Source organism: Equus caballus, chromosome 7 (assembly GCF_041296265.1).
Source record: "Equus caballus isolate H_3958 breed thoroughbred chromosome 7, TB-T2T, whole genome shotgun sequence".
NCBI lineage: Eukaryota > Metazoa > Chordata > Mammalia > Perissodactyla > Equidae > Equus > Equus caballus.
In genome coordinates, this window is record NC_091690.1 from 22,941,772 (window position 1) to 22,967,576 (window position 25,805).

Here is a 25,805-nt window from a genome sequence, read left to right on the forward strand (position 1 = left end):
TATACCAGGACTGTGCCCTCCAGCCAAGCCTAGGGGGAGGAAGGCCAGAGCCATCAGGAGTAAATCTACCGAGAGCTGTGACTATGAGGAAGAGGAAAGAGGAGGAGAGGACCAAGAGATTGTTTTCAGGAACATTAGACAGAGACCGGAGAGAAGTGGGTAATTTTAATCCATGCAGCTGCTGGAAATTAATTTAATTGTGCTGGTGCTGGCTCTTCTCCCTTCCAACTCATTTCATCAAGGGCCTGATGGAGGGCCAAGCCTGAAGAAAACGGCCAGCCCCTCCAGGCAGCCTTGGGTACTGCAGCCCCAGAATCCTAGGGCTGCTACCAGAGCTGATGGGTAAGCTGGCATTTTTTTCAATCTAGACTCTTCTCTTCTTGAGAGGGGACTGACGTAAGACAACAGGAAGAACTTTCCAGGAGCAAAGAGTATGAACTATGCTAATGGGGAAAACAGACTTTAAAACATCCTCTCTGACTCCTAAGGACAAGAGAGAGATTGACAGGACCCTTTGCTTCTTTTTTTTTTTTTTCTTTTTTAAGGTTTTATTTTTCCTTTTTCTCCCCAAAGCCCCCCAGTACATAGTTGTATATTCTTCGTTGTGGGTCCTTCTAGTTGTGGCATGTGGGACGCTGCCTCAGCGTGGTTTGATGAGCCGTGCCATGTCCGCGCCCAGGATTCGAACCAACGAAACACTGGGCCGCCTGCAGCGGAGCGCGCGAACTTAACCACTCGGCCACGGGGCCAGCCCCAGGACCCTTTGCTTCTTGAGACTGTGCCCAGGTTACGAGTTCCACCCCAGCTCACTCACCCTATGCAGCCACTCACTCAGGCACAGGACCCCCACGGTCGTCAGACACCAGCATCAGAGACACGCCGTCAGGGAGGCACAAAAGCCCATACGGGTGCTCAGACACTCTACTCAGGGGCACACTTGAGAGCAGACATACTCGGCCATATTCAGACGCTGGCATCAAAGCCACCTGCTCTGGCACACGCACATTAGAGGGCAACGAATGCCCGATTTTGACCAACGGCTCTTAATCCCGGCTGCACATTAAAATGACCTGCGGACCTTAAAAAAAACCGACGCGAGGTCCCACCGTCGGAGACTGGTTTGCGGTGGGGCCTAGACACGGGGTATTTTCAAAGCTCCCAGGTGATTCTAAGGCGCAAACCTGGGGTGAGACCCGCGGAGGGTTGAGACAAACCCTGCCTGCTTCCCCCTCTGGCCCAGCGTCCTGTTCAGTTCTACCTTGTGACCACTAGAGGTCAGCAGGGCTTGGAGGAAGCGGCAGCGGGGGTCCGGCCGACCCTGCCCGGCTCCCGGCGCGCGGCGGTCCAGCCTTCTCGCCGCTGTGGCCTCGAGCGGATGGAGGGCAGGCGCTGACTCGGCCCTGGGCTGACAGCGGACACCGCGAGGGGGCGGAGGCGGCCTGCTGGCAGGATCAAGGCCTGTGAGCCACAGAAAGTCAACTTCACTTACAAGATCTTTTTCAAAGTATCCCCCATTAAAACCTCACAACCCAGGCCTCCCGCACCGAGCGCCTCTCTGCATCATGATTTTCTCACCTGATCACTGCTCGGCTCTGCGCGCAGGTGGGCGCGCGCTGAAGATGCGCGCACAGCCGTGCCAGGCACCCCGGGGACCTCTATCAATATAAAAGGAAAATATTTTGCGTTTTCCGTAGGAGGAGCCAGCGTTTGGATTCCAACGGTTGTTTATTTTGACTGACTGCTGTTTTTGCTGGAGAAGAGTAAAGCAGAAAGTTCCTTTACTTTGGCTGAGATGGGGCACGCATAACCGCACTGAGGCCGAATTTCAGACGAGCAAACAAGTGAACCAGTGGTTCAATCTTCTTTTATCATCTTCAAAGAGAATACTGTCAAGGATGGAGAGAAAGGAGGCTTCCCTTCACTTCAGCTTAATAGAATAAAAGCAAGGCTAATCTACCTGCCCCTGATAACACCCGACCTCAAAAATAAAAAACGGGGAGGCCTCCCTGCTCCACTCCCGGCTCCTCCTTCCAGTTCCAGCTCCTGGACGCCTCCCGGGCACATTGCATATGCGTGCTCCCGCGCTGCCCACAACACAGTCTTGATCGCTCTTTACAATGTCCACCTCGCCCTCCGAGCTGCGAGTCTGCTTGATGGCGAAGTTCCTGGCACATGGCAGGTGTGCGATAAATATCTGTGAAACCAAAATGTTTGTTGCCAATCTTGTCTTGAATCTAACTTGCACAGTATTTAAAATCGACTCACAGAGAAATTTTTCTAGACCCTTCTCTATTCAGTTCCAAAGACCCCCTCCTTCTTAACTCTCAAACGTTTGGGGGAAATTTGTTTAAAATGCAGATTCTTGAACTTCAGGCCCCTAGAGACAGTGACTGGGTAGGTTTTAGAGTGGCGTTCAGGAACCTGCGTTTTTGACAAATGCCTAAGTGGTTGTGAATTATTAGGGGGATGAGTCCTCCCTGCCCCCCGACCTCCCCAGCTCCTGGCTGGGCTCTTTATACCGGGCCTTGACTACAGCCCTGGTCCCTTCAGGGGGAGGCCGGGATGGTTTTTGCTGCTCCCACAGGGACTTGGGTCCTTCTGTCCTTCCAGCAGGGAGTGCTGAGTTCTCTCATGGCCTCCAGCAGAGCGAGGTCAGGGTTCTCCTCTGCCCCACCTGGTCTGGGACACTCTCAACAGCGCAGCTGCTTTCTTTTCTCCTCCTATTTCATGCCACTCTTTTCCTTGGTTTCCCTTACCCATCCCAGGAGTGGGCAGGACCAACATGCCAGGCCTCCATCCCAGGATGGGACAATTGTGGGGGGGTCCTAGAACTACACTTGGGGCTGAACTTGGGGCCCTTGTGGATGTTGTTCTGGGTCTTAGCCTGGCCCTCATTGGAATGAAGGGATATAGGGCAGCCAGAGGAGAGAGGGGTCTGAGGACCTAGAGTTTCCCCAGCAGCCTGGGCCCCACCTGGCCACTGCCCCGACCTCCATCAAAACCCTCTTCATAACCACTCAAGAGACATGGTCATGATGAATTCTACAGCCCATTCTCCCTTCTCACAAAGACGCTGTCAAAAAGGCCACCCCTCAGGGAGCAATCTCTGTAAGTCCAACCAGATCAGGAAAAAGAAAAACTTCAATAAAAACAGCTACCATTATTGAGCACACTACATTGCAGACATTGGACTAGGCTCCTTGATATACATCCCATTAAAACTCATACCAGTGTTGAAAAGTAGCCACACATGTTATTCTCTCCGTTTCTCAGGTGAGACAGAGAGTTTCAGCAGTTTGCCCAGGACGCATAGCTAGTGAGTGGAAGAGATGGGATTTGAGCTCAGATCTGTCCAGCCCAAGCTCCAAAACTCAGCCTTTACTGAAGAGAAGGTAACACCTCTTACTGCTCTGCCCAGGGCTGTTTTGTGTAGGCACTCTCTAGGGAAAGAGCCTAGGGCCAGAGAGGTCTCTGAAACTGTTTGACACATGAAAAACCACTGATTCCAAATACAAAGAGAAAATGACAAAAATGTTAAAAAACCCTTATTTAAAGGACAACAAAACAACATTATGACAAGTAGTTAATCACAGCTCACCTCTTAGACAGTTTTATACAGATGATGTTTAGTGAGGGGCATATGCATGTTCCATGTTCTGATAATCTAGGAGTGGCTCCTAAAGAAGCAGGATCTAGGATCTGTCACCACCACGCCCACCCCACCTGGCCCTACGGCTCTATCAACATTGTCACCTGCCCAGCTTCCCACCACAGAAACATGAAGGAGTGCAAAGAGGACAAGAGTACAGGATCCTGACAGCCACTTCTTATTTCAGTTTTCCTGCCTGCAGAATGGAGATAATAATTGTCCTACCTAGTCACGAGGCACAAATAAAACCATTTTTTGAAGAGCATCAAGTCCTATAGTCTAACCAAAGAGCCTGATTCTAAAGGATGATAATCTCTCAAGATGGAAAATACAGGCTCAAATAAAACAAGGAAACATATACATAATTTTCATATGTGAAAAACATTCCCAGTGCCTTATGTTACTCTCTCCTGTCCCAGATCTCACAAGGTTTCAGATTTCGTAAGGATAATTACTAACACTTACATAGCACCTCACATTCCTTATCCCACACAGCCATCCTAACTATGGTGTAAAGCAAGTAGGACCCTCTCTCCTTATTTCTGTCACAGAAACAATATGACTGAGGCACAGAGACGTGAAGTGACTTGAGGATCTCCCAAATAGGAAGAGCTGAAGCCTGTAAGACTGATCCGGCACCAGCCCTTCTTACTAGCTGTGTGACCTTAGGCTACTTATGTAATTCTCTGAGCCTAAACTTTCTCATTTGGAAATGCGTATAGGAAGAATAATCTTTAAAATGGCATATAGCAGTCATACCTATCTTTTAGGATTGCTGTGAGGTTAAATAAGAAAAAGCATGAAAAATCACTCAGCAGAGTTACTATATAGTTAATGCTCAGCAAATGTAGGTGTCATTGTTGTGTATTATTACTAGAGCTATTATTATCCAGCATACATGCATAGTCTTCCTTCGCTAAGCATCTCCCAAACCAACACATACATGCACTTTCTTTTCAGGAATAAAGATCTCAATCGGAGCTCCTTGGGGACACCTGGCCAAAATGTCAGCCTGACTTTGGCTTGATTCTCAAGATCATGCAAAGAAGACAGAAAAGTTAGACACAGAGGAGGAAGGAAAACAAAGAGATGGGAGCTTAGACAAAAAGGGGGGGAGGAGGAGAGCCAGGCAGAAAGCTGGGTTCGTAGAGTGCAGGTACTAAAGCTACAAATCAGTTACACACCTCTGACCCTGGCAGCTTGGGGAAGCCTGATGCCAAAGGGCAAAGTCTAAAAATAGGCCCTGGGCAGCCGGGGAGGTGCCAGGTTACTTGGGAACCTAGTTTCACTTGATTACCAACAACTTCACAGGAAAATATAAAGAAGTTAGTTCAAAGGCTGGAGTCACACTTAGGCCGGCTATAAAGTTACACGGCCCAGGCAGAGGACTGAAGGTAACCCTCTGCACACACACCCCTCAGTGTGGTGACAGTGGGGAAGAGCCCTGGGAGGCTGGGCTAGCTGGCTTGTGAGGTCCCAGTCCTCTGCCCAGCACTAACCTCCTAGATCAGGCTATCCCTCTGGCCACCAGTGATGAGCTGGGTCCACATCAGTTTTGCTCCAATTCTTAAGCCATCTTGAGCATGGGTGACCTTGGAGTTAGACTTTGAAGGGTAAACGACTCTTGCCCAGACAGACAGGGAAGGGTACCTCGGGCAGAGGACACAGCCCGTCCAAAGCCAACATGGTCCATTGAACACATGACGGTGTTGAGGAGGCAGGATGGTGCCAATTTGTAAAGGTCTTAAAGGCCATCCAAGTGGTTTAGGCCTTTTTTAAATAAAATGTAGGCCATGAGAAGAGCCATTGAAGGATTTTCAGTAGGGAGTGACATATCTGTCCTTTAGGAAAATAATTTCAGTGGCCATTTGGAGAGGAGGTTGCCAAGAGGTGGTTAGAAGCAAGTTGGCAAAGTGAGCCAGTCCTCCCCCAAGGTCATTCTACCCTTTCGTTATTTTGATGATCTTTCTAGACAAAGAAGGATCATATGACATGATAGAAAAGGAGAGAAAACTCGGAGAAAGCTCTAATGAGGAGGGCCAGGACTAGGGGAGGCAAGTGTGGTGTCTAGGATGCAATATCTAACGAGGCATCATTCTCAGAATCCTGAAGATGCCCCGAGAGTGATGCCTCCTTAAACTTTGTACCCTGGCTGGCTCACCTGCCATCCTCTCGTCCTGGCCCTGCTCAGGAGTCTGTCATTACCAGCCCCATCTGGAGGCGGTCCTCCTGTGATCTCTCCATGGGGGCAGGCATGGGGAGCCAGCAGCCCTGTGTTCATTTGTAGGACGTTTAAATGCAAAGATAAGGGCACCAGCAGCCGGTGGACCTGGATCCAAGTCCTAACTCTATCCTGGATGATCTCAGTCAAGTTGTTGCGCCTTGTGAGCCTGGTGTCCTCATTTATGAAATAGTAAAATGATGTGAAAGTGCTGGGTACCGTGCTGTACAGATTCCAGGCACTGTCACTCCTCCTGCCTTCTCCTTGGCTGGCACCCCCTTCTAGAGAGCGGGCATATCATGATACACGAGGATGCTTCTTTTGGAAGCAGCATCCGTAAAAATAACTTTAGCGCCATCGGCATGGCTACCTCAGAGCCTGCAGAAGGACGGCTTTTTCTTCCCTGGCTGTTACTTATTTGAGCCTGAATCCCTGGTTCTCAAGAACATGTTGCTTGTTTGTTTAAAAAGTCTTCCTGGAGAGAGAGAGAGAGAAAAAAAAAAAAAAGCAGCACATTTCTTGTTTTGTTCTTTCACTCTTTGAAGAGATATTTATTTGGCCTTACTCTATGCAAGCATTGTCCTGGGGCTCTGGATGCCACAACCTGAGTGATGAGTCCAGCCCTGGGCCCTCAGGGAGCTTACATTCACTAGACGCGGGCTGGAACGTGGCTCTGGGGAGAGGAGCCAGGAAACAAACAAGCAGCCTTATAAACAAAGGAAACAATTTCCAGTAGTAACAAGTGCTGTGAAAACAATAGAGCAGGGCAGGGGGGCTGGGGGACAGAGGGCAGCTCCTGGGGCAGTCAGTTGTAGGGAGGATTTCTCCAGGGATGTGCCATTTGAGCTGAGATCTTAACAGGGAAACAAGTGTATTGTGTAATGGAAGGGGAGATTGGCATGGGGGGAGGCGGGGGGTACATCAAGTGCAAAGGCCCTGAGGTGGGAACTAGCAACCTTTAGTTACGGTATCTGCTTTGAGTCAAGTGTACAGCGTTGGGCACGATTTCTGAAAAAGAGAGGAACAAATGTGTTTCTCGACCTGATTCAAAGGACCATATCTATACCTGTATCTTTAATTCTCCATCCCCCTCTCTGTACCAAGGACACTTTATTTGGGTCACAGCTAAACACTCCCCTAACTACTCCACCCTGCCCCCATCCCCCACTCCTTCCTCTATGACCTGGCCATGGCTTCACCACTGATATTTCCTTTCCTTTTTAGAACCACAAAGAACCATCACTGACAGATGCACCTTACCATTTCCTGCCCAAGCTGAAGCCCAGCTTGCCGTGTCCATTTTGCCTGCTCTTGTGTGGAGGTAGAAGGCCCCCTAACACCTGGCTTTCCTCAGGAGGGGCATCAAAGCTATAATAAAGAGACCTCTTCCTTTAAACTCAGCCACATCATACCTCGTCTCAGCCAGAAGGTGCTGGCACCTGAGCCCACAGAGTATTATAGAATTGCATAGCTAGGCTGGCATGGTGATAAAACTAGTCCAATATTTTCATTTATCCACAAGGAACCTGAGGCCCCAAAGAGGGGAAGTAACTTGCTCAAGGTCAGACAGTAAATTAGGGACAGGTCTTAGGGCTCTTCTCAAAGAACTGGGCAAGCGCTTTAAAATGATCAGAGACATTTTCCATATAATATCTCCATGTTTACAGCGGAGAGCATTGAAGCACAGAGAGGTTAAGCAACTTGCCCAGGGTTGCACAGGAAATGTTTGGCAGAGCTAGCCTTGAATCCAGGTCTTCTGACTGGAAATCTAGTGTTCTTATAATTTCACCATGCTGTCTCCAATCTGCCTAACAGAAAATCAATAAACATTCCAAAGAGATGTTGGAAGAGACAAAAATTAACATCCTTCATGATTACCTTTTTTTTCCTTGTTACTGAAGGCACTCAATAGGCAATAAACTCCATAGAAGGAAAATTCTCTTTCTGGAAAGATAGGATATTAAGTCTTTGAAAAAGCTTCCACAGAGTGGAGTATTGGTGGGGTTTATTTGAGTGCTATCCCTTGAAAGAAGATCCCCTCCGATGACTGGGAGCTCCCACAGAATGGGGCTTTCATAACCAGAGAGGTCCATGTCTTGCAGTAGACTCTGCAGACAATTTATAATCTTTCCTGCTTTCCACCAAATTTCTCTTCCTGGTAATATTTTTGTCATTTTAATTTTAGACATGAGTGAGGAAGTAGGAGAGGACTTTTTTTCACTGAATATAACATATATATCATGAGAATCATATGTGATCTTACCTATTTGTGTCTTTCACGCAGAGAATAAGAGATGGCTTTAGAAAGAAAAGCTTGGGCAGGATAGGAACCTCTTCTCTAATCCTAATGGCCACCTTCCTCATAGGCAATTGCCCTCTGCTTCCCTAAGCATGTGTTCCAGGAAAGAGGCGGTTTGGGGAATCCAAAAGACCTGGGTTTATGTCCCAGCTCTGTCTGGTACGAACTGTGGGATCATGGCCAAGTTCCTTAACTTTTTTGAGGTTACAGAGAATTTAGTGTCCTCATTATATAGATAAGGAAACCAAGGCTTAAGTTAAGAAATCTGTCTCATTTTACACTGCTTTTAAATGACAGATCTGGGTTTGAGACCAACATTAGTCTGATTCCAAAGCCCAGAGAGCATGGCACATTGCTTCTCCAGAGAATCGCCACCATTACTACCCTCTAAAGGAAGACGTTCATGGGTTGTGCATAAAGGAATCATGACTATCAAGTAACAGGATCAATTTTAAACTAATCCATCAGAGTGGATACACCCATATATGTGTGTGTGTGTGTGTATGTGTCTATGTATGTATACACACTCATACATATAAATACATGTAGATAAATAGATGATATATCTCCAATGTATATTACATGCTTCTAACTGGTCACATTGGGAAAGAGGATAGACTTCTTAAAGCTATATTGCTATTATTGCTGGGTTATGGGCCACAGGAGAATCTCGGCCTCACTGCTCTCCAATCCTACTAGTTTTGACCTCAGATTTTATTATCCAGCTTCATCACCCTCTTGAGCTTGTTTTGAAAATCAGATCTTCCCTCTATGGCTAGATATGCCATGACTGAAGACTTTCAAAAGATTAATGCTATGTACTTTGAAGGAAATTTCACAAGATTTCCAAGAATGATTGAATGACTTCAATGACATCCTCATGATGGCCCCCTTTCAAAAGGGCTCCAAGTTGCGCCTCTAACTGGCTGTACGGCTTTGGGAACACTGTACCACCTCTCTGTTCTGCTTCCTGTCTCTAAAATGCGGAGACAGCGCTCGACAGGGTTTTAAGTCCCTTTTGGTTTTGAGTCTATCAGGCATTTTGAAGAGGACAAGCGTTACTTGGTCGTCTAAGCTTAAGTATGCTTATCAAAAAATTAACTCCCTTGCCTTCTGTATGTTGATGCGTGGGCACAAGTGCTGGCAGGTCCTTGTTTGGAAATAAATGTAACAGCCTTACCAGCCTACCCATTTTTCCTATTAGCCCACTGCCCCATTTTCTTGCCTTCAACCTAGAAGACACAGGGTGGAAAGAAAAAGATGGGAATGTACCATCGCCTTACAACCAACATGTTCAGGGACCTTTAACGACTTCCTTCCAGGACCTGGGCTCTTTTCTTTTGATTCCTGCAATGTTACACTAATGCTGTGAATATCCTTCCCTAAATTCTGTCTCTATAGAGGATGCGCCTCCTCAACTTTTCCTCCACTGCTTCCCCAATGGGTTAGGCTAGAAAATTATTTTTTCCTCATCATTTGTAGGGAATTGTGAAGAAACTCAGACCACAGGGAAAGCCTGTTACAGACCTGCACTCTTCTCCCCAGCACGTTGGTGGAGGTCCCGGTGTTCAATCCTGGAGAAACAGCCCCGCTACCCCACTCCTTCTAATGACCTGGTGATTAGATTTGAAAAGCTCAGTGGTTTACAAATCTGCTTCAGTCTGCCTCCTTCTCTTCTGTTGATGAAGGACCAAATGACTCTGCTACCAGGAATGGAAATTAATCCAAAGAGCAGGAATGCATGGTCTTGGTTTCAAGCATGGCCTCTGGAGGCTGGGAGCTGGCTTCTCCCTCTTGTTAGCTGTATGGCCAAAGGAAGGTTGCCTCCTCTCTCTGTCTTAGTTTCCTCAGCGGTAAAATGGGAATAACAATAGGACCCAACTCATGGAGTTATCTGGAGGCGTAAAGGAGATGACTCATGTCAAGAGCCAACGCCCTTGAGGAAGTCCTCAATATGGGTTAGCCATGGTTATTACCTCATAAGCAGTATTCAGCACATGTCGTGGCAGAAATGAATTGAAGGCATGACTTGGATTTGTTTAAGCCTATCAAATCAATATTCATTCTACATAAACTACAGAGTTTATCATACTGTTGGCAGACCCTCTCCAAGAAACTATGGGAGGGAGTTTAACAAGCTCATAGGAAACAGACGTCAGATTTGGGCTTTTTTTGGTTACTCTGTTATCTTTGATCACAAGCAAGTTCTGTGAAGTGCTTGTCCACCCAAACACCTTCTTCCTCCCCCATCCACTTTTATTTTGGAAAACGAAAAAGTGATAATACAAATGCCCCTACCACTTGTCCTTGCTCATTCCAGCCTTGCCTATTAGACTGTAACTTCCTGAGGACAGCATCATTTTTTTTTTTTTTTGACTGCATCTTTCACCGAGGATGGGACCATAGGTACACTTGGATTCTTAGCAAAGAAGCAGTGCAAACACCCGAAAGCCTCCTTTCTTCTTAGGGATTTTGCAGAGACCAAACTGTTCAGAAAAGCAAAACAAGCTGCCCACATTCAGGGATCTGCCATCCCTGCCAGTTCAGGATTAATCAACAAGGACGAAGATTCCTTTAAGGAAAAGAAAAGAAATAGGGACCGGAAGAGAGAAAACAAGAGAGAAAATGCGGATCTGGGCTAGAGAACTAGCTTAACCCCCTTTCTCCCAGCCCTGCAGCCCTCTGTGACTCTGGGTCTCAGTGTAATTATGCTAAATAATTATATTTATTATATGAATATGTATATTTATATCATATAGATAGCAGCTGTCCCTGAAAGATGCAGCTGGATCTCTGAGTGTCTAGCTAATAAATACATGGCAAAGAGAAACAATTATGGCTGGTAATGACTTCTGAATATTGAGGCACCCCTGGAACAATCCTTTTCCAGCTTTCCCACAACTCCTCTTGCTATCTCCAGACAAACGGAACCGAGGACTCCAACATGTCACCATTCCCCTAGCACAAGAGATCACTCCCCCCAAGCTGGTGGACTGGGCCTCTTTGCAAGGCCAAAGCAAACACACATGCAGACTGGGGGCGGGATGGGAGGAGGGGAGTGGGAGTCTGTAGTTGCACTTGCCTCACCCAGGACTTCTCCGCAAACCCCCGGTCTTGTGAGCCTAATCCTAAAGGTTAAGAATAATCACAACAGGCAGCCCATCATTGCCTCCCGGTCTGGCTGAGAGGTTTACAACTTAAACTCATGGCAGAGGGAGAAATTGGCTCAATCACTTGGAGTAATGGTACATGGAGAGCCAGTTGGGCATGACTGCTATTTAACTCAAGGAAACCAGGCTGCCGCGCTTAACGTATGTGCACACTAATAAACACGTCATGCTACGAGGTGAAAATTAACACCACCCCTTGCATTCCCTGCCTCGCTCCTCTATTGCCTGCTTGCCTCATCCTACCCAAATGAATGGGACAAGACTGGGAGGATAGGGCCTCAAACAGATGCTCACAGCTACAATGATGTCAATAATCCCAGGTCACCCTTCACTCTCTTAAAGAGATTTAAAATTTATTTATTATAAGACCTTACCCCAAATATTTATAATAAGTCATTTTGTAGAAAGAAGGTGGAAAGAAAGAGTACCTGATATCATCGCTAATAATAGCTAACATTTTCAGATCTTTTATTTTTTTTGAGGAAGAGTAGCCCTGAGCTAACTACTGCCAATCCTGCTCTTTTTGCTGAGGAAGACTGGCCCTGAGCTAATATACATGCCCATCTTCCTCTACTTTATATGTGGGACACCTACCACAGCACAGCTTTTGCCAAGCAGTGCCATGTCCACACCTGGGATCTGAACCTGCGAACCCCGGGGCGCCGAGAAGCGGAATGGGCGCACTTAACCACTGCGCCACCAGGTCAGCACCTTTCAGATCTTTTTTTTTGTGGGTCAAGCACTCCTTGGGCATCTTCTTAGCAACTCTAGGTGTGAGGTGGATACCATTATTGCCCCCAATTTATAGGGGAGGACAGTGCAACTCAGAGAGTTTAAGAAATTGACCCAAGATCACCCAGGACCTTGGAGGTAGGAGACGGTATTTGAACATAGACCCATGTGAGTAAATCTGAGTCCAAGCTCTCAGCCTTTTTGCTACAATGAGTATTTACAGGGTACAGGAGAAAGTGGGGGATGGGATCATTGGCTTGATGGTGTTCTCAATAGTCCTGGTTTTACTCCCTAAGGTCTTGGATGGGACCACATTATGATGCCTTCCTATCTGCCCTTCCCCAGCAATCATGCTGCTTTTCCGCCACAAACAAGAACTCAACTTTCACCATGTGTCAAGTACTGCAGATACAGAGGTAAGACCCACAATCACCCTTGTCCCCATAGAACTCACAGCGTAGTGGAAGAGGCAGCTGAAGAAAAATAGGCTAATAGGAAAGAGGGTGAACTACAAACTGTCAAGATCTTTCCTAGTATTCCCCTTGGCTCTGTCCATCCAGGATACTCCATTCTCCCGATGGACCTGCCCTATGCATAAGCTAATTGTCAAGAGGACCTGGGGGCAGCCCTTTGTCTCAGGCCAGAATCTCAGCTCTGGGGCCCTGCTGCTTCTGACAAACGAAATAAGATGTGTTAATTAAGGTATTCCTAGCTAATATAAAAAACAAATTCCAAAATATATAATAGCTAAAGACTAGGGTTGCCAGATTTAGCAAAAAAAAAAAAAAAAAAAAAAAAGACACCAATTTAAATTTGAATTTCAGCTAATTTTTTTAGTATAACTACAGGATATACTTATACTGAAAACTTATTCATTATTTATCTGAAGTGATTTATCTGATCTTCAAATTTAACTGGGTGTCTTGCACTGTATTTGGCAACCCTGCTCAAAACATTGAAGGCTTATTTCTTGTTTCTATAAAGTCCACAATGGGTGGTCTTAGTGGGCAGACAGCTCCCGTCCAAGCTGTGATTCAGGGATCCAGGCTCCTTCCATCCTGGCTTGCCATCCTCATCACTCAGCTTCCAAGGTATCTACATGCTCATGGAGTCAAGTCACGGAAAGGGAAAAGGCATGGAGGATTCCATGCGGGAGTTCTTATGGGCCAGTCCTGGTAGTGGCACAATGGACTTCTGCTCACTGTTCATTCTGTCCTGCTCACTGCTCATCTGTTTGTTGGCCAGAGCTCAATCACATGGCCTGTACCTAACAGCAAGATACGCTGAAAAATGTAATCCAGCGTGTGCTCATGAAGCCATTTGGAGAACAGCAAGCCAGTCTCTGCCACACCTGGTGATAGCAGAGCTCATCTGTCAGCACTCGTGGCTAATGCATGTCTCATATGCTAGTTCTGGATTCAGTCAGCTGTTGTGCACCCACTGGTGTCCCTAGCAGGAGATCAGATGCTCTGCTCTCAGCCCTGGCCTGGTTAACTAACAGCTATTTGGGATTGGGAGTACGAGGCCATTGTAGGAATAATGAATAGTGTGATTTAAGTCAATTCATTTCACTTCAATGCGATTTAATAACTATTTATTAATGCTCCTAGGATATTGAGAAAAGCTTGGTTCTAGGCCCCTGATGGAGACATAAACTGAAATAGAACCCACTTATACCCTCAAGGAGCTGTATACAATTAAACTCAACAGCTATCCTCAACCCTTATCTATATTCCACTGATTTTTCAAGGGTTAGTAAAAATGGCATAGCTACAAAGAATTCTGCCCTAAATATTGGGATACAGAATGGTTCCTCCTCTCCTGAATTCCTAAAACACTGGGTGTCTATGTCCATTTGCTCATTCATTCATTCGTTCACGCATGTACGCATTCATTTAAGTAGTTAATTCACTAACATTTCTGAGATCTACTCGGCTTGACAGTGTGCTAGGCTCTGAAGGTTGGGAATGGGAATACTGAGTTGAACAGGACTGAGACCTCGCCTTCCAGAACATCACAATGGAGGGGGTGGTCAGAATGCACATAACTCAGTCAGATACAAGGCAGATAGTGGTAAATACTATGATAAATGTTCAAACAGTGCTAAGGGACTTATGGAGGAGGGAGAAATTAATTCTGGCTGGAGGGCGAGGTGGAGAAGATTACTTGAAAGATCCAACAATGACTTCCCAAAGAGACAAATGAACTTGCCCTGGCAAGGGAGGCTGAGTCTGGCTCAGAGCCCACAACAGCCTTGCCCATGGGGCATCCCCCTGCCTCCCACCCACTCAGTCCTAATGGGGAAAAGGCAGTGAGCTTTTCTCAAGGGAGAACTCCAAGGGAGTCTCTCATTTTATCTTAAAAATTCGTACAGATTTTGAATTCCACTCCACAGGATATCAATGTTTTTTTTGCTAAAATAATTTTAATATAATTGGCTCAAATTACCCGTTATTGAGTAAAATCATCTCATCTGTGGCTTGTGTGCCCCTGACATACCACTTCTATTTGAAAAGTACCTTCTCCAGAAATTCAGCTTCTGAGAGTCTATGAATGGAAGTCCAGTCTCACTGTATCCCTTGTCAGGATAAATGAAATATTCTGTTCTAAGGACTCTGAGACCAGTCATAAGCTTTGTGAACAGACAACACAACCGCCATAGATGAAGCTATATTAAATGAACAGAGTAGTTTTCATATACTTCTCTCATATCAGGGAAGAAAAATATAGAGTAATGCAACTTGAATATGGGTTGTATTTCTGGACCATGGGGCTTCTGGTGGTACCTTCAAGGAGCGTGCCCCTCCCCTTGCACACCTTTCCAGGTTTGGTACACAACTATAGTGTTCCTGCTGTAGAATAGTAGATTGAAGTCTATAACCTTAAACATCCCCAAAGTTAAACAGCTGGCTATTTAAACAGCATAAAAAAATGTTACAGGGCTGGCCTGGTGGCGCAGCAGTTAAGTTCGCACATTCTGCTTCTCGGTGGCCCGTGGTTCGCCAGTTCAGATCCCGGGTGTGGACATGGCACTGCTTGGCAAAAGCCATGCTGTGGTAGGCGTCCCACATATAAAAGTAGAGGAAGATGGGCATGGATGTTAGCTCAGGGCCAGTCTTCCTCAGCAAAAAAAAGAGGAGGATTGGCAGTAGTTAGCTCAGGGCTGATCTTCCTCAAAAAAAAAAAAAGTTACATATTTCCCCTCTTCCTGGCTTCCCAACAATAAAACACCAAAGTGTAAAAAAGCCCCTGTTTCTGATGAGGACTTAGGGGTTAATTTTCAGGATGGTGCCTGGGGATTTAGCTGTGGGACTCCCATTACTTGTAATGGGCCATGCTGCTTCATTTCATGTACACTATATGGAATCTGCACCCCTCGACCGCTACAAAATTTTAGTTTTGAAATTGAGGCCATCTTTCTCAGCACAAAGCAGATTCCCAGAAATACCAAAAACTACTCAATGTGGCCGGGAGCCTGTGTGTTTGTGCTGCTGATGTATATTTAAAAGAGACAAAATGGCTTTCTCTTAAGTACAGATGCCCCTTTCAAAGACAACAACATGAACACATTATGCCCAAGAGCTGACAGCAATAGTTGCTATGTCTCACCCCAAAGCTTTGTTCAGATCCCCATAAAACCTGGCACATGGTTTGTGACATCCACTGAAACACTGTGCTCCTTCCATAATAACCTGAGCCCTGCTGCCTGTCATTAAGGGACCACTCTTACTAAGCATCTCTTTTTAAATGGCTGCCATCATCTGGTCCCAGTGTACATTAAATCCCATTATAATTATAAACACACTTCCCCATAACATCCACTGCAGATTTCACCCACACTGTCTACCCCTCAGGGCATCTTTGCACTAATAACAACTCAGATTTGCTCTTTGAGTTGACAACATTAGGTCCCAACACCATTTGCAATATGCTGGGGAGAGAGAGAGAAGAAAAAGCTTTCTCTTCCTCAATCACAAAGATCTTGGGATCACAGTGACCCAAGGCCTCAGGGGCTGAAGGAAATAACCCCTCTTCTTCTTCATTTGAAAACTCACTCTCTGCCTTACAGATGAGAGGAAGGGCATACTTAGTACCTGGAAGAGAAGCCCAAGTTTGTAAACACCACTAACCAGATCTCCACAGGGAAAAAGGATGGCAATTACTAGTCAAGAAGCCATCTTCTTATTTGGTTTTCTGACCTTCAGCTAATTAGAGCCCACAGGTCACCTGATTATTTCCCCCTCTGCTTTTTGGAAGGGACAGCTAAGGAAGTGAGATGAAAGAATTAAAAAAAAAAGACAAATCAAAAATAACTATCAACATATGCATTGAGAGCAAATTCTACTCTGCTTAATTTTTACATACTGTAAATAATAGTAGATGCATCTGCATCTATCTAGTAAATATCTACAGTGATGACCTTGACACATTGTAAGAGTCTTTGCCTCCAGAAAAGGACCCCAAGGCTTGCTGTGTCTTTCCCCGAGGAGTACCTGTGACAGCCTGGTGCATCCTCCAGTGGCAACCTGGAGTCCTCAACTGCGGAAGAGACTACTTTTTCCACTGGGGGGCTTGGCTGCCTGCATCTCTCCCTGAAAATGCTTCATTCCCCACTCATCACCAAGTTTTGGAGAAATGCAAAGTAGCTTCTTCTCCCCCAAAGGTAGAAGTCCTTGATTTATTTATCAAGAAAAGGAAAATGTACTTTTAAATTTTAAAACTATTTTCCAACTAAGGAGTTGGAACAGAATGAGTTTCGACATTCCATTAACAATGGGAATACTCAAAACACCACTATCGCCTTCTTCCTGGGCGTCTGCTTGGTTGAAGTTTTATTGTAATTCAAAACTCCCTTCTCAACTTTGGCCTGAGATGTTGGGGGAGGAGAAGTGCCGAGATGGTAGTGATCTGAGTCTGTTTACCTGGTGGCCTGATTCACCAGAGAACTGCTTGGTCCTCAGCTTGGCTGGATGCTGCATAGACCTTGGCCTCAGTGGAGGAAGAGGAGAAGAAAAGTTAAAAGCCCCGTTTCCCTCTTCCATCTCGCTAGATGCTGTATGATCTATAAGTTAAGATCATGAGCTTTGCAGTCAGAATGGTCTGATTTAAAGTCTCAGCTCTGATATTTAAGAACTCTATGGTCTTGAGTTAGGCACTTAACCTCTCTGAGCCTCAGGTTTCTCATCTGCAGAAACGGAGAGAATAATAGTACCTGCATTAATAGGGTTGTTATGAGGATTAAATAAAACAATGTAGGTAATGTGTGAAGATCCATAGACAGTGCTCAGAATGAGTTATTATTCCCACTGTCTCCTTCCTGTGAGATCCCTCAGACCTGATATACTCTCCTACGAACTGAGCTCTGAAAGGCTGCTACCAGTGGGAGGTATGTTAGTAAAGAAGGAAATGGGGGAATAAGAAGATTTAAGGATGGAATTCCATCCAAAGGTCAACTCATCTATTCCCCTGTCGCCAGCATGACATCCCAGCACGACTGAGGTCTCTTCTATTTTTAGGACCTATCAAAACTGATGTTCCAGCTTCCCTTACCACACCCTTCAAGAAAAAAAGTAAAAAAGAAAAAAAAAATCACTACAAATACATGAACAGAGAGAGAGATTTCTATTGTAATTTTCCATCCTGCTTGTTTTTAGGTGCCACCATATGAAATCTCTGAACTGGGGATTCTCATCAGCCTTCTGGGGACCCAAGGACATAGCTCTGGCTATAAAGGGTGCCAGTTGTGTGTGTGTGGGGGGCAGCTGCTGCGGCTTTATCTGGGCCCAATAAACCTTATCAAACTGCTGTGCGGCCAGCCTTTAGCGCTAAGTGGAAATGCTGGGAGCCCAACGCTGGCACTCAGCCCACAGCCTCGCCTGCCTTCCTCCTTTTTGTTACCTTCTCCACCTCTTAAATTCAGGCATTAATCTCTCTTTAACACTTACTAACGAGAGCTGGGCTTTTTAATGGGCAGAGTTTATGAAGCAAGGGAGATTTTCACATAGAGCGAATATGGCATGGGGTGGGCGAGTCCAGGGCCACGGAGGGACCGTTCTTTCCTATTGTTTCCAGAGTCTCTCTTTCACTGATTTGAGGATTAATAGGAGATTAGGATCAAGGGTTAACTGCAGGAGCACTAGAAGGTACATGTAGACTGCAAGACAACAACCTTCAGCAGGCACCATCAGGCAGAAGCTCAACAAGTTTACTGACTCTTTGTTCTGTTTCCCCGGGGAGGCAGAAGGAGGGTCTTTCTCCTCTTCTTACATCCCTCCCGTCTTGCTCTCCTTGCAGACCAGTTATTCTTAACTTTCTTTACATTCCTTTCCTCTTACAGATTGCATAGACCTTAGCTAGGAAAATAGTCTATAATAGGGATTGCTCTTTATTGTTACTCAAAATGAATACTCAGGGCCTGGGCTTTTCTAGCATCGGTTAGCTGTTGCTGTTTTCACTGCTATCAGAGGGTAACCGGCTCCCTTCCTTCCCTTCCCTGCCCGCCTTCTTCTTTCCCCTTACTCCTGGAGGTCTGAGCACTTTCCCTGCCAGCAGGAGACAGGAGCGACGCTTGCTGGGATGGAATTGCTTGTCCTTGGGACTACCCCATTAGCAGCTCTCCTGAACCCGGATCAGTTCTGATACGTAAACTCCACCGTCTGGCTTTCCACAACCGGAAGCGGATTTTGCCTCCAGTTGGCTTCTGCCACCTTCCATGACCCTTCAGTTCTCGGGGCCTGACTCTCGGTCTGGGGCAGTGCCAGAGGCGCGCATCGGAATGTGATTGTAGGTGAGTCCGGCGGGAAACCTTTGACCCACTCGCGTCTTATGTGGGGACTCAGGACTGTGGGATTGAAGCCTCGCGTTGCTAAGATTCTATGACCTCCAGGGCTGACTTGTCCGGAGACCCAGGGAGGGCGCTCTCCACCACCACCCTCACCCCAGCGGTCCTGGACCTTAGTCGGCCGCGACGGCCTGCGCCCAGAAGAGCGCTTCCCTCCCACCTCTTGTCCCCTACCTTCGCCAAGCTCCAGGGAAAGGGGGGAGAAAGGGACTCTCCACCACCCGAGGAAAGGCAGATTTCTTCTGGTTGCTCTGCCCCCGGGTTAGTGATCTCAACTCCACCCTCTAAAGTGGAGCGGCCAGCGGAGAGGAGGAAGCACTTTTGGGGGGCCTGGAGCTTCTTCAGGCTTTCACTCGCCCCCTGAAGACTTTGCGCTGAGCAGGGCGCAGTTCTCAGGAACTGTTTCCAGCCAGGGTCCCTGGGGGTCAAAGCCGAGGAGATGCTCAACACTGGGAGGGAGAAAAGTTTCTCTCAGGCCTCGACATCGGTCTCCAGGGATCGCGAGAGCTAAAATGGGGCGTCTCCCCTCGACGAGAGATCCCCGCTGACCCTCTGGCACCTGGCTCACCAGGGCCCGCGAACTCTGCGCCTGGAGACTTCTCGCAATCTGGATGCTCAGAGGCACAGAAGGCCTGCCTTTGGGCGGGGAAAGTGACCTTCTAAAACCGATGTCGGGGTTCAGGGGATGTAGCCCCGAGCCCGGAGAAAAAGTGAAAGGCGAGATGACACGCACTGAATCGAGGCAAATATTGAAGCCGGGGACCAAACTCCGAGCCTGGAGCAGCAGGAGAAAAGAAAACCCGTGTCCAGTGGAAGTTAAAAACCAAGAGGTTGAAGGCGGGGGCTGCGCCTCGCCCCTCACCTCCATTACCCCCACTAAGGGTTCCAAGTCCCTGGCACTCCTCTCCACGAGCTCCTTCCTTCCTCTCCGCTTGGCCGGTAAGAGGCGGCCGCCAGCGCCCCAGCAGCAGCTAGATGTCAGGCAAAGCCCGGAGCGCGGCGCGCGGGGAAGGGAGGGGAGGGGAGAGGAGGGAGCAATGGGGCGGGGAGCGTGCGCGGGCTTGGCCAGTGTGGGGGGGTGGGCGGGCTGAGCCCAGGGACGGCGCGGGAGGGGGGAGGGAGGGGGGCAGCTGTGGGCAGGGAGCCGGGCTCGGCCGCCAGCACTAAAGATGGAGAGGCGCCGGGGCCTCGCAGGGGAGGGGGCTTGGCGTTGACGTGGGACGCGGCGGAGGCGCCGCAGCCGGTGGTGATTTGCTAACCTCGCAGCAGAGAAGAGTTGAGGGCGATGAGAGCGGGTACTGCGAACTGCCGGGCGATGCCGCCGCTGCCGCCTTGATACCGAGAGCAACAGTTCCCCAGCAACACCCCTCCCCGACGCAGGCACACACCCCTCAAGAGGCACGCACACCCACCCCACAGCGCCCGGCTCGGCAGCGGTGAGTAGGGGGCCGGGGAGGGGCGCACTGTTTAGCGATAGCCGCGTGCCAGGGCGCCCCGGGGTTGGAGAGGTCTTGGGGGGCGCGCTCGCTTCGGCCATTCGGCCGCTGGGCTTGTGCCTTATTTTATTCGGCTTATTCCCTTCCTGCTGCTGCAGCCGTCGCTACCGCCGGTTGGGGGTCGGCTGGAAGGGGGAGCCCCGGCTGTCAGCTTAGGCGCAGCTGCCTCCCCAACCCTTCCGCTCCAGGGCACGGTCAGGGTGAGAGGTAGGGGGCAGAGCAGTCTACAGGGGCTGAGGGCGCGAGCGGAAGGTTGGGGATACGGAGGCTTTGTACCACCAGGGGCAGGCGGAGGAGCTGGGAGCCGGTGGGTGCTCGCTCGTATGTATGCGGACCGGTGCGCGGGCGCGAGATAAGGTTGTGGTTTATTTGTGTGTTTATTCGCCGGCCGTCTGGGAAGCTAGAGTCGGAGGATTCGAGGAGTGGATCTGGGGGCGAAGAGGAGCAGGAGTGGGACTCACTTTGGGTTTTGTTTCTCTTTGGGAAACGTGGTGGGCTCTTTTTTTCTTGATTGGACTTGATCCCTCCGTTTTGGGGGGAGGGGCGGCCGTGGCCGAGCTCCGGAAGGTCTCCAGGGCTCCGGGCCCTCCTCGGCTCTCGGCGGGACCGGCCGTGGCGCCGGAGCTCGCTGTGCGCTCCCGGCCGCGCTTGGTGGGTGACCCCGCTCTGCACCTGATGCGTTCGGGACGCCTTTCCCATCCTGGCGCGCCGGCAGCTCGCTCGCACAGCCCCTCAAACACTCCTGCACGCGCTCAAAATGCGCACAATCTCGCCGGCCCGCGGACCCACTGGAACGCACAGACGCGCTCTGTACGGACTCACTCGCCCGCTCCCTGGGACGCTCGCAGTGTGCCTGGGCCGGGCATGCCGGCTGCTGGCGCCAGAGGCCGGGGACCCTGCCGGTCGCTCCCGGGGGTCACGGCTCTGGGTCGGAGAGCGAGGGCCCGCAGATCTCTTCTCGCTTTTCCTCTCACAACTCTCTGTCGGGCTTTTGTGCTTCCCCTTCGCTGCGGGGCAGGTCCACCTCCTCGCCGCTCTCGCCCAGGCATCCAGCCCGCTCGGACTTTCGCCCTTCGTTCTGGTCTCTTTCGCTTTCCCTCTTCCCTAGCCCGGTTCCCTTTCTTTCTGTCGTTTGGCTTCCCGGGAAAAGTTGCTTCTCCAAGTTTGCTGAAGTCGTCTCCAAGTCTCCGTGGGGGTGGCTGAGAACTGGGGGGTGTGAGAAAGCGATCCATTCCCGGAGCTCGAGCAGGTTAGCGCCGGCTTTCCCCCGAGCCGCCGGGCTGGGCACCGCAGCCAACACCGACCCGATCGTGGGCGCCGAGCCGCGAGTCGGGGAGATGGCTGGCCGAGGGCACCCTGATTTCTTTCAGGACCTGAGAAGCTTGCTTTGGGGAAGGAATTGCGTAGCCCAGTTTCCATTCTTTCGATTGCTCCCTCCTAGTTCTCAGAAACCCTGAAGTCTTCAGGAAGGCGCACGGTGGCGAGGAGCGGATGAATGGCCATCCCACCCTTGACGGCCTCAGTCCCCACCCCAGGGTGGGCAGCAAAAGTATCTTGATTAGCCTTCCTGTTAACCCTTTCTGCGTGAGATTTGTGGCTCTGGAGCCAATAGGGCTCCTTTTGGGGCGGAGGCAAGCAGTGTTCCAAGAGTGAGGGAGCCCTTGCTCTGTTTTGCTCCCAGTTCCTTTCACTGCGGTATTGGCTACAGCAAGGCAGAGGCTGGGAGTGACTTGGGCCTGGAGGTCTCCCTAACACTCTTTAAACCGGGTTTGGGCCTCCCAGAGCCCTGTTATTGATCTGGAACAGTGCTTTGGGGAGAGGCCTTTGTCTCCCAGCGCTGTCCTCCCTTCATACTGGTTGTAACTCACACTGAGATGCTGGTGCCAATATCGCTTCCAGTGCCTCCAAGCCATGTCCAGCATCAGTTGCTGCTCCTGGTCACAGGACTTGCCCATTCCTGGGAGCCTGTGGGACACACTTGGAATTCATATGCCCAGCGTGTGCCCTCCTGGATGTAGGGGTGCATGTTTCCTCTGATTTCTCTCCTGGGGCTCTTTCATGATCTATCCTGCTACTTTTATAGATTCTCATGTCTACTGGGCACTTGTGGGCAAGGGTAAGTGTGGCATCTTATATAAGCGTGCACACATGTTAACTCTTGCTCCCTCTCTGGTTAGTGTGTTGCACACACCCTCATGTACACGCCCAGTCCAGATTTTGGATTACAGATAGAACAATAACTTGAGGTGCCTGTGGGTAGAAGTGAGCCAAGCCAGTGTGTGGGTTACATGTGTGTGTTTCTCTTAGTACCTAAGGAGGGGCGCTGGCCTGGGTCTGTCAGTCTTTTGCAACCCTGAGAAGAACAGAAGGACAGAGGCCCAGGATTGGACCATGGATTTTTCCTAGGCCTGTAGGCTGCTAGCCCCAGCTAGGCTTGGCTTTGCTCTTGTGGCTACCACTGTATGGCAGGATTTAGGGAAACTTTGTTTTTAAGATGAGATTTGCTGCACAGGGGGTTGAGAGTGAAATTGAGTGCTTAAATTGACCAAAGGAAGGGGTTAAACTCTTATTCTTTTCAGGTAGCTGCCGGGCACCTCCTCATAATGAATGTTAGCCTTGCATAGGAGCTTCCCACTCTCAGACTTAAAGACAGCCCAGGACTCACAAGGCTCCACTGTAATTTTCATTTCACTTCATAGAACAGACGTCATAGAGCAGTGCATTAGGCATGTGCTGTGGCAGAGCCTTCTCTTTACTCTCATCATCTCTGGACTTGTAAAGGTAGACATGTAGATTTCTAGGAAGCTCCCCTCTCCTCCATTAAAGTCTCCAAGAGTCTTGCTGGGAAATGGGCCAGGGGGCGGGGGAGGGGGGGAGGGGGGGTGGACTGTGTTGTATTGTTTGAATTCTTACTTTTAGGGATATTCACTAATCTGCCTTTTGTTCTCTCATCTCTTTTGCCTCTTCCCGCCCTCTCCTGTGTAGACCTCTCTGTTGGCCCAGGAAACTCACCCTGCCCCACCACGCAGAGCCAGCAAGGAAAGAGAGCCTCATGCCTAAGCCGCGGGGAGCACCATGGATCTGACGAAGATGGGCATGATCCAGCTGCAGAACCCCAGCCACCCCACGGGGCTCCTGTGCAAGGCCAACCAGATGCGGCTGGCCGGGACCCTGTGTGATGTGGTCATCATGGTGGACAGCCAGGAGTTCCACGCCCACCGGACTGTACTGGCCTGCACCAGCAAGATGTTTGAAATCCTCTTCCACCGCAACAGCCAGCACTATACTCTGGACTTCCTGTCGCCAAAGACCTTCCAGCAGATTTTGGAGTATGCGTACACGGCCACGCTGCAAGCCAAGGCAGAGGACCTGGATGACCTGCTATATGCAGCCGAGATCTTGGAGATCGAGTACCTGGAGGAGCAGTGCCTGAAGATCCTGGAGACCATCCAGGCCTCAGATGACAATGACACGGAGGCCACCATGGCGGACGGCGGGGCCGAGGAGGAAGAGGACCGCAAGGCTCGGTACCTTAAGAACATCTTCATCTCGAAGCATTCCAGCGAGGAGAGTGGGTATGCCAGTGTGGCTGCACAGAGCCTCCCTGGGCCCATGGTGGACCAGAGCCCTTCAGTCTCCACTTCATTTGGTCTTTCAGCCATGAGTCCTACCAAGGCTGCAGTGGACAGCTTGATGACCATAGGACAGTCTCTCCTGCAGGGAACTCTTCAGCCACCTGCAGGGCCTGAGGAGCCAACACTGGCTGGGGGTGGGAGGCACCCTGGGGTGGCTGAGGTGAAGACAGAGATGATGCAGGTGGATGAGGTACCTGGCCAGGATAGCCCTGGGGCAGCCGAGTCCACTATCTCAGGTGGGATGGGGGACAAGATGGAGGAAAGGGGCAAAGAGGGGCCCGGGACCCCGACTCGCAGCAGCGTCATCACCAGTGCTAGGGAGCTGCACTATGGGCGTGAGGAGAGCGCTGAGCAGCTGCCACCTCCAGCAGAGGCTGGCCAAGGTCCCCCGGGCCGACCAGAGCACCCCGCGCCCTCAGCTGAGAAACATCTGGGTGTCTACTCTGTGTTGCCCAACCACAAGGCTGACGCCGTGTTGAGCATGCCGTCTTCAGTGACCTCTGGCCTCCACGTGCAGCCTGCCCTGGCCGTCTCCATGGACTTCAGCACCTATGGGGGTCTGCTGCCCCAGGGTTTCATCCAGAGGGAGCTGTTCAACAAGCTGGGTGAGCTGGCTGTGGGCATGAAGTCAGAGAGCCGGACCATCGGGGAGCAGTGCAGTGTGTGTGGGGTGGAGCTGCCTGACAACGAGGCTGTGGAGCAGCACAGGTAGGCCCCCCTTCAGTCCCACACCCGACACCCCAACACCCCGACACCCTGCCTTCATTCCCAGCTTCTCCCCAGTCCTGGGGCCTGGCTCCCCTGTCCTCCCTACTATTGGTAAAAACCCACTTCTTTCAAAGTCCCAGAGAGCCACTATTCAAGTGTGGTGAGGGGCTGAGGGTCTTTCCAAGCATGGGAGAACTCATGGGCCCAGCTCCTTTCTAGGCTCTTTCCTCTCTTTTTGCCTTTGGGCTCCCGTTGGCTTTCTTTGCCGTTGGGTCTATTCTCCCTTGCCTGGAGTGACTGATAAAGTGGAGGGAGGGAGAAGAGGGAGTGGGGTTGAGCAGGAAGGTCTCCCACAGCCTGGATCTGGCCGTGTTGCCAGGTTGCAGGTACCCAGGTTCCCGTGTGGCGGTTTCTGCCAAGGTAGGCTGGTCTGCAGCTCTGGAGGGTGGGAGGGGCTGGATGCTGCTCAGGCCACAAGAGCGGCTGCAGGTTCTGAACGTCATTCCTGGTGAACTTCCATTGCCAGGAACGTTGCTTGCTCTCCCTTCTCATTCTCTGTCTCTGCAGACACGTGGAGGGAGTTGATTTAAATTCAAGGGGGAAGGATGGGTATGAGAGTCTTCGTTTTACAGCCTGCAGAGCCTTATTCTTATCCCATCTCTACTCGCATTGAATTAAATGCCACTTCGGGCTGGCATTGGCTTCCCTCTGGCTTCTGTTTCCTTCGTGAAATAACCATTCACTGAGTTCTTATGACGTGGAGGATGTGCCTAGTTCAATGCTAAGTGCTTTACATGGAGTCACATTTTTGTAACCACAGCCCTCTGAGGTAGGCGACGTTCTTATTTCACACAGGAAGAAACTATGATGTTTTCCCAGGGTCACATAGATAGTAAGAGGCACAGCTGTGGATTCAAATTCAGGTCTTAACTCCCTTGCACACTGCTGCCTCTTGGAGCCGTTCAGTCCTGAAGAGGGTCGTGTCTACAGAACAGAGGGTTTTGAAAACTGCTCCTCAGCAGTGGAGTAAAGACGGAGGGAATCAGTAGTGGGT

At 49.5% G+C, this 25,805-nt stretch overlaps 1 protein-coding gene and 1 long non-coding RNA gene across 6 annotated transcripts in view; one reads left to right on the forward strand and one right to left on the reverse strand.

The window, feature by feature from the left end:
• Nucleotides 1-521: 521 nt before the first annotated feature.
• Nucleotides 522-19,222, reverse strand: LOC102149854 (uncharacterized). 2 transcript variants are annotated; one of them, XR_011440476.1, is made up of 5 exons: nucleotides 19,087-19,222; nucleotides 16,994-17,060; nucleotides 1,576-2,194; nucleotides 1,259-1,458; nucleotides 522-707 (listed from the first exon to the last, which is right to left on the reverse strand). It is a non-coding gene; the product is annotated as an uncharacterized lncRNA (long non-coding RNA). The 2 variants fall into 2 exon arrangements; XR_011440475.1 differs by lacking the exon at nucleotides 16,994-17,060 and having other exon boundaries at nucleotides 19,087-19,221.
• The window catches only part of ZBTB16 (zinc finger and BTB domain containing 16), a 182,518-nt gene continuing 175,237 nt past the window's right edge, over nucleotides 18,525-25,805 (forward strand). The window contains exons 1-3 of one of the 4 annotated variants that reach the window (XM_023644848.2): nucleotides 18,525-18,858; nucleotides 20,179-20,348; nucleotides 23,394-24,751. In XM_023644848.2, the coding sequence (XP_023500616.1) occupies nucleotides 23,484-24,751 (1,268 nt within the window). In that variant the 5' untranslated portion in view covers nucleotides 18,525-18,858; nucleotides 20,179-20,348; nucleotides 23,394-23,483. The other 3 variants (XM_014741177.3, XM_014741178.3, XM_070272821.1) reach the window with 3 other exon arrangements.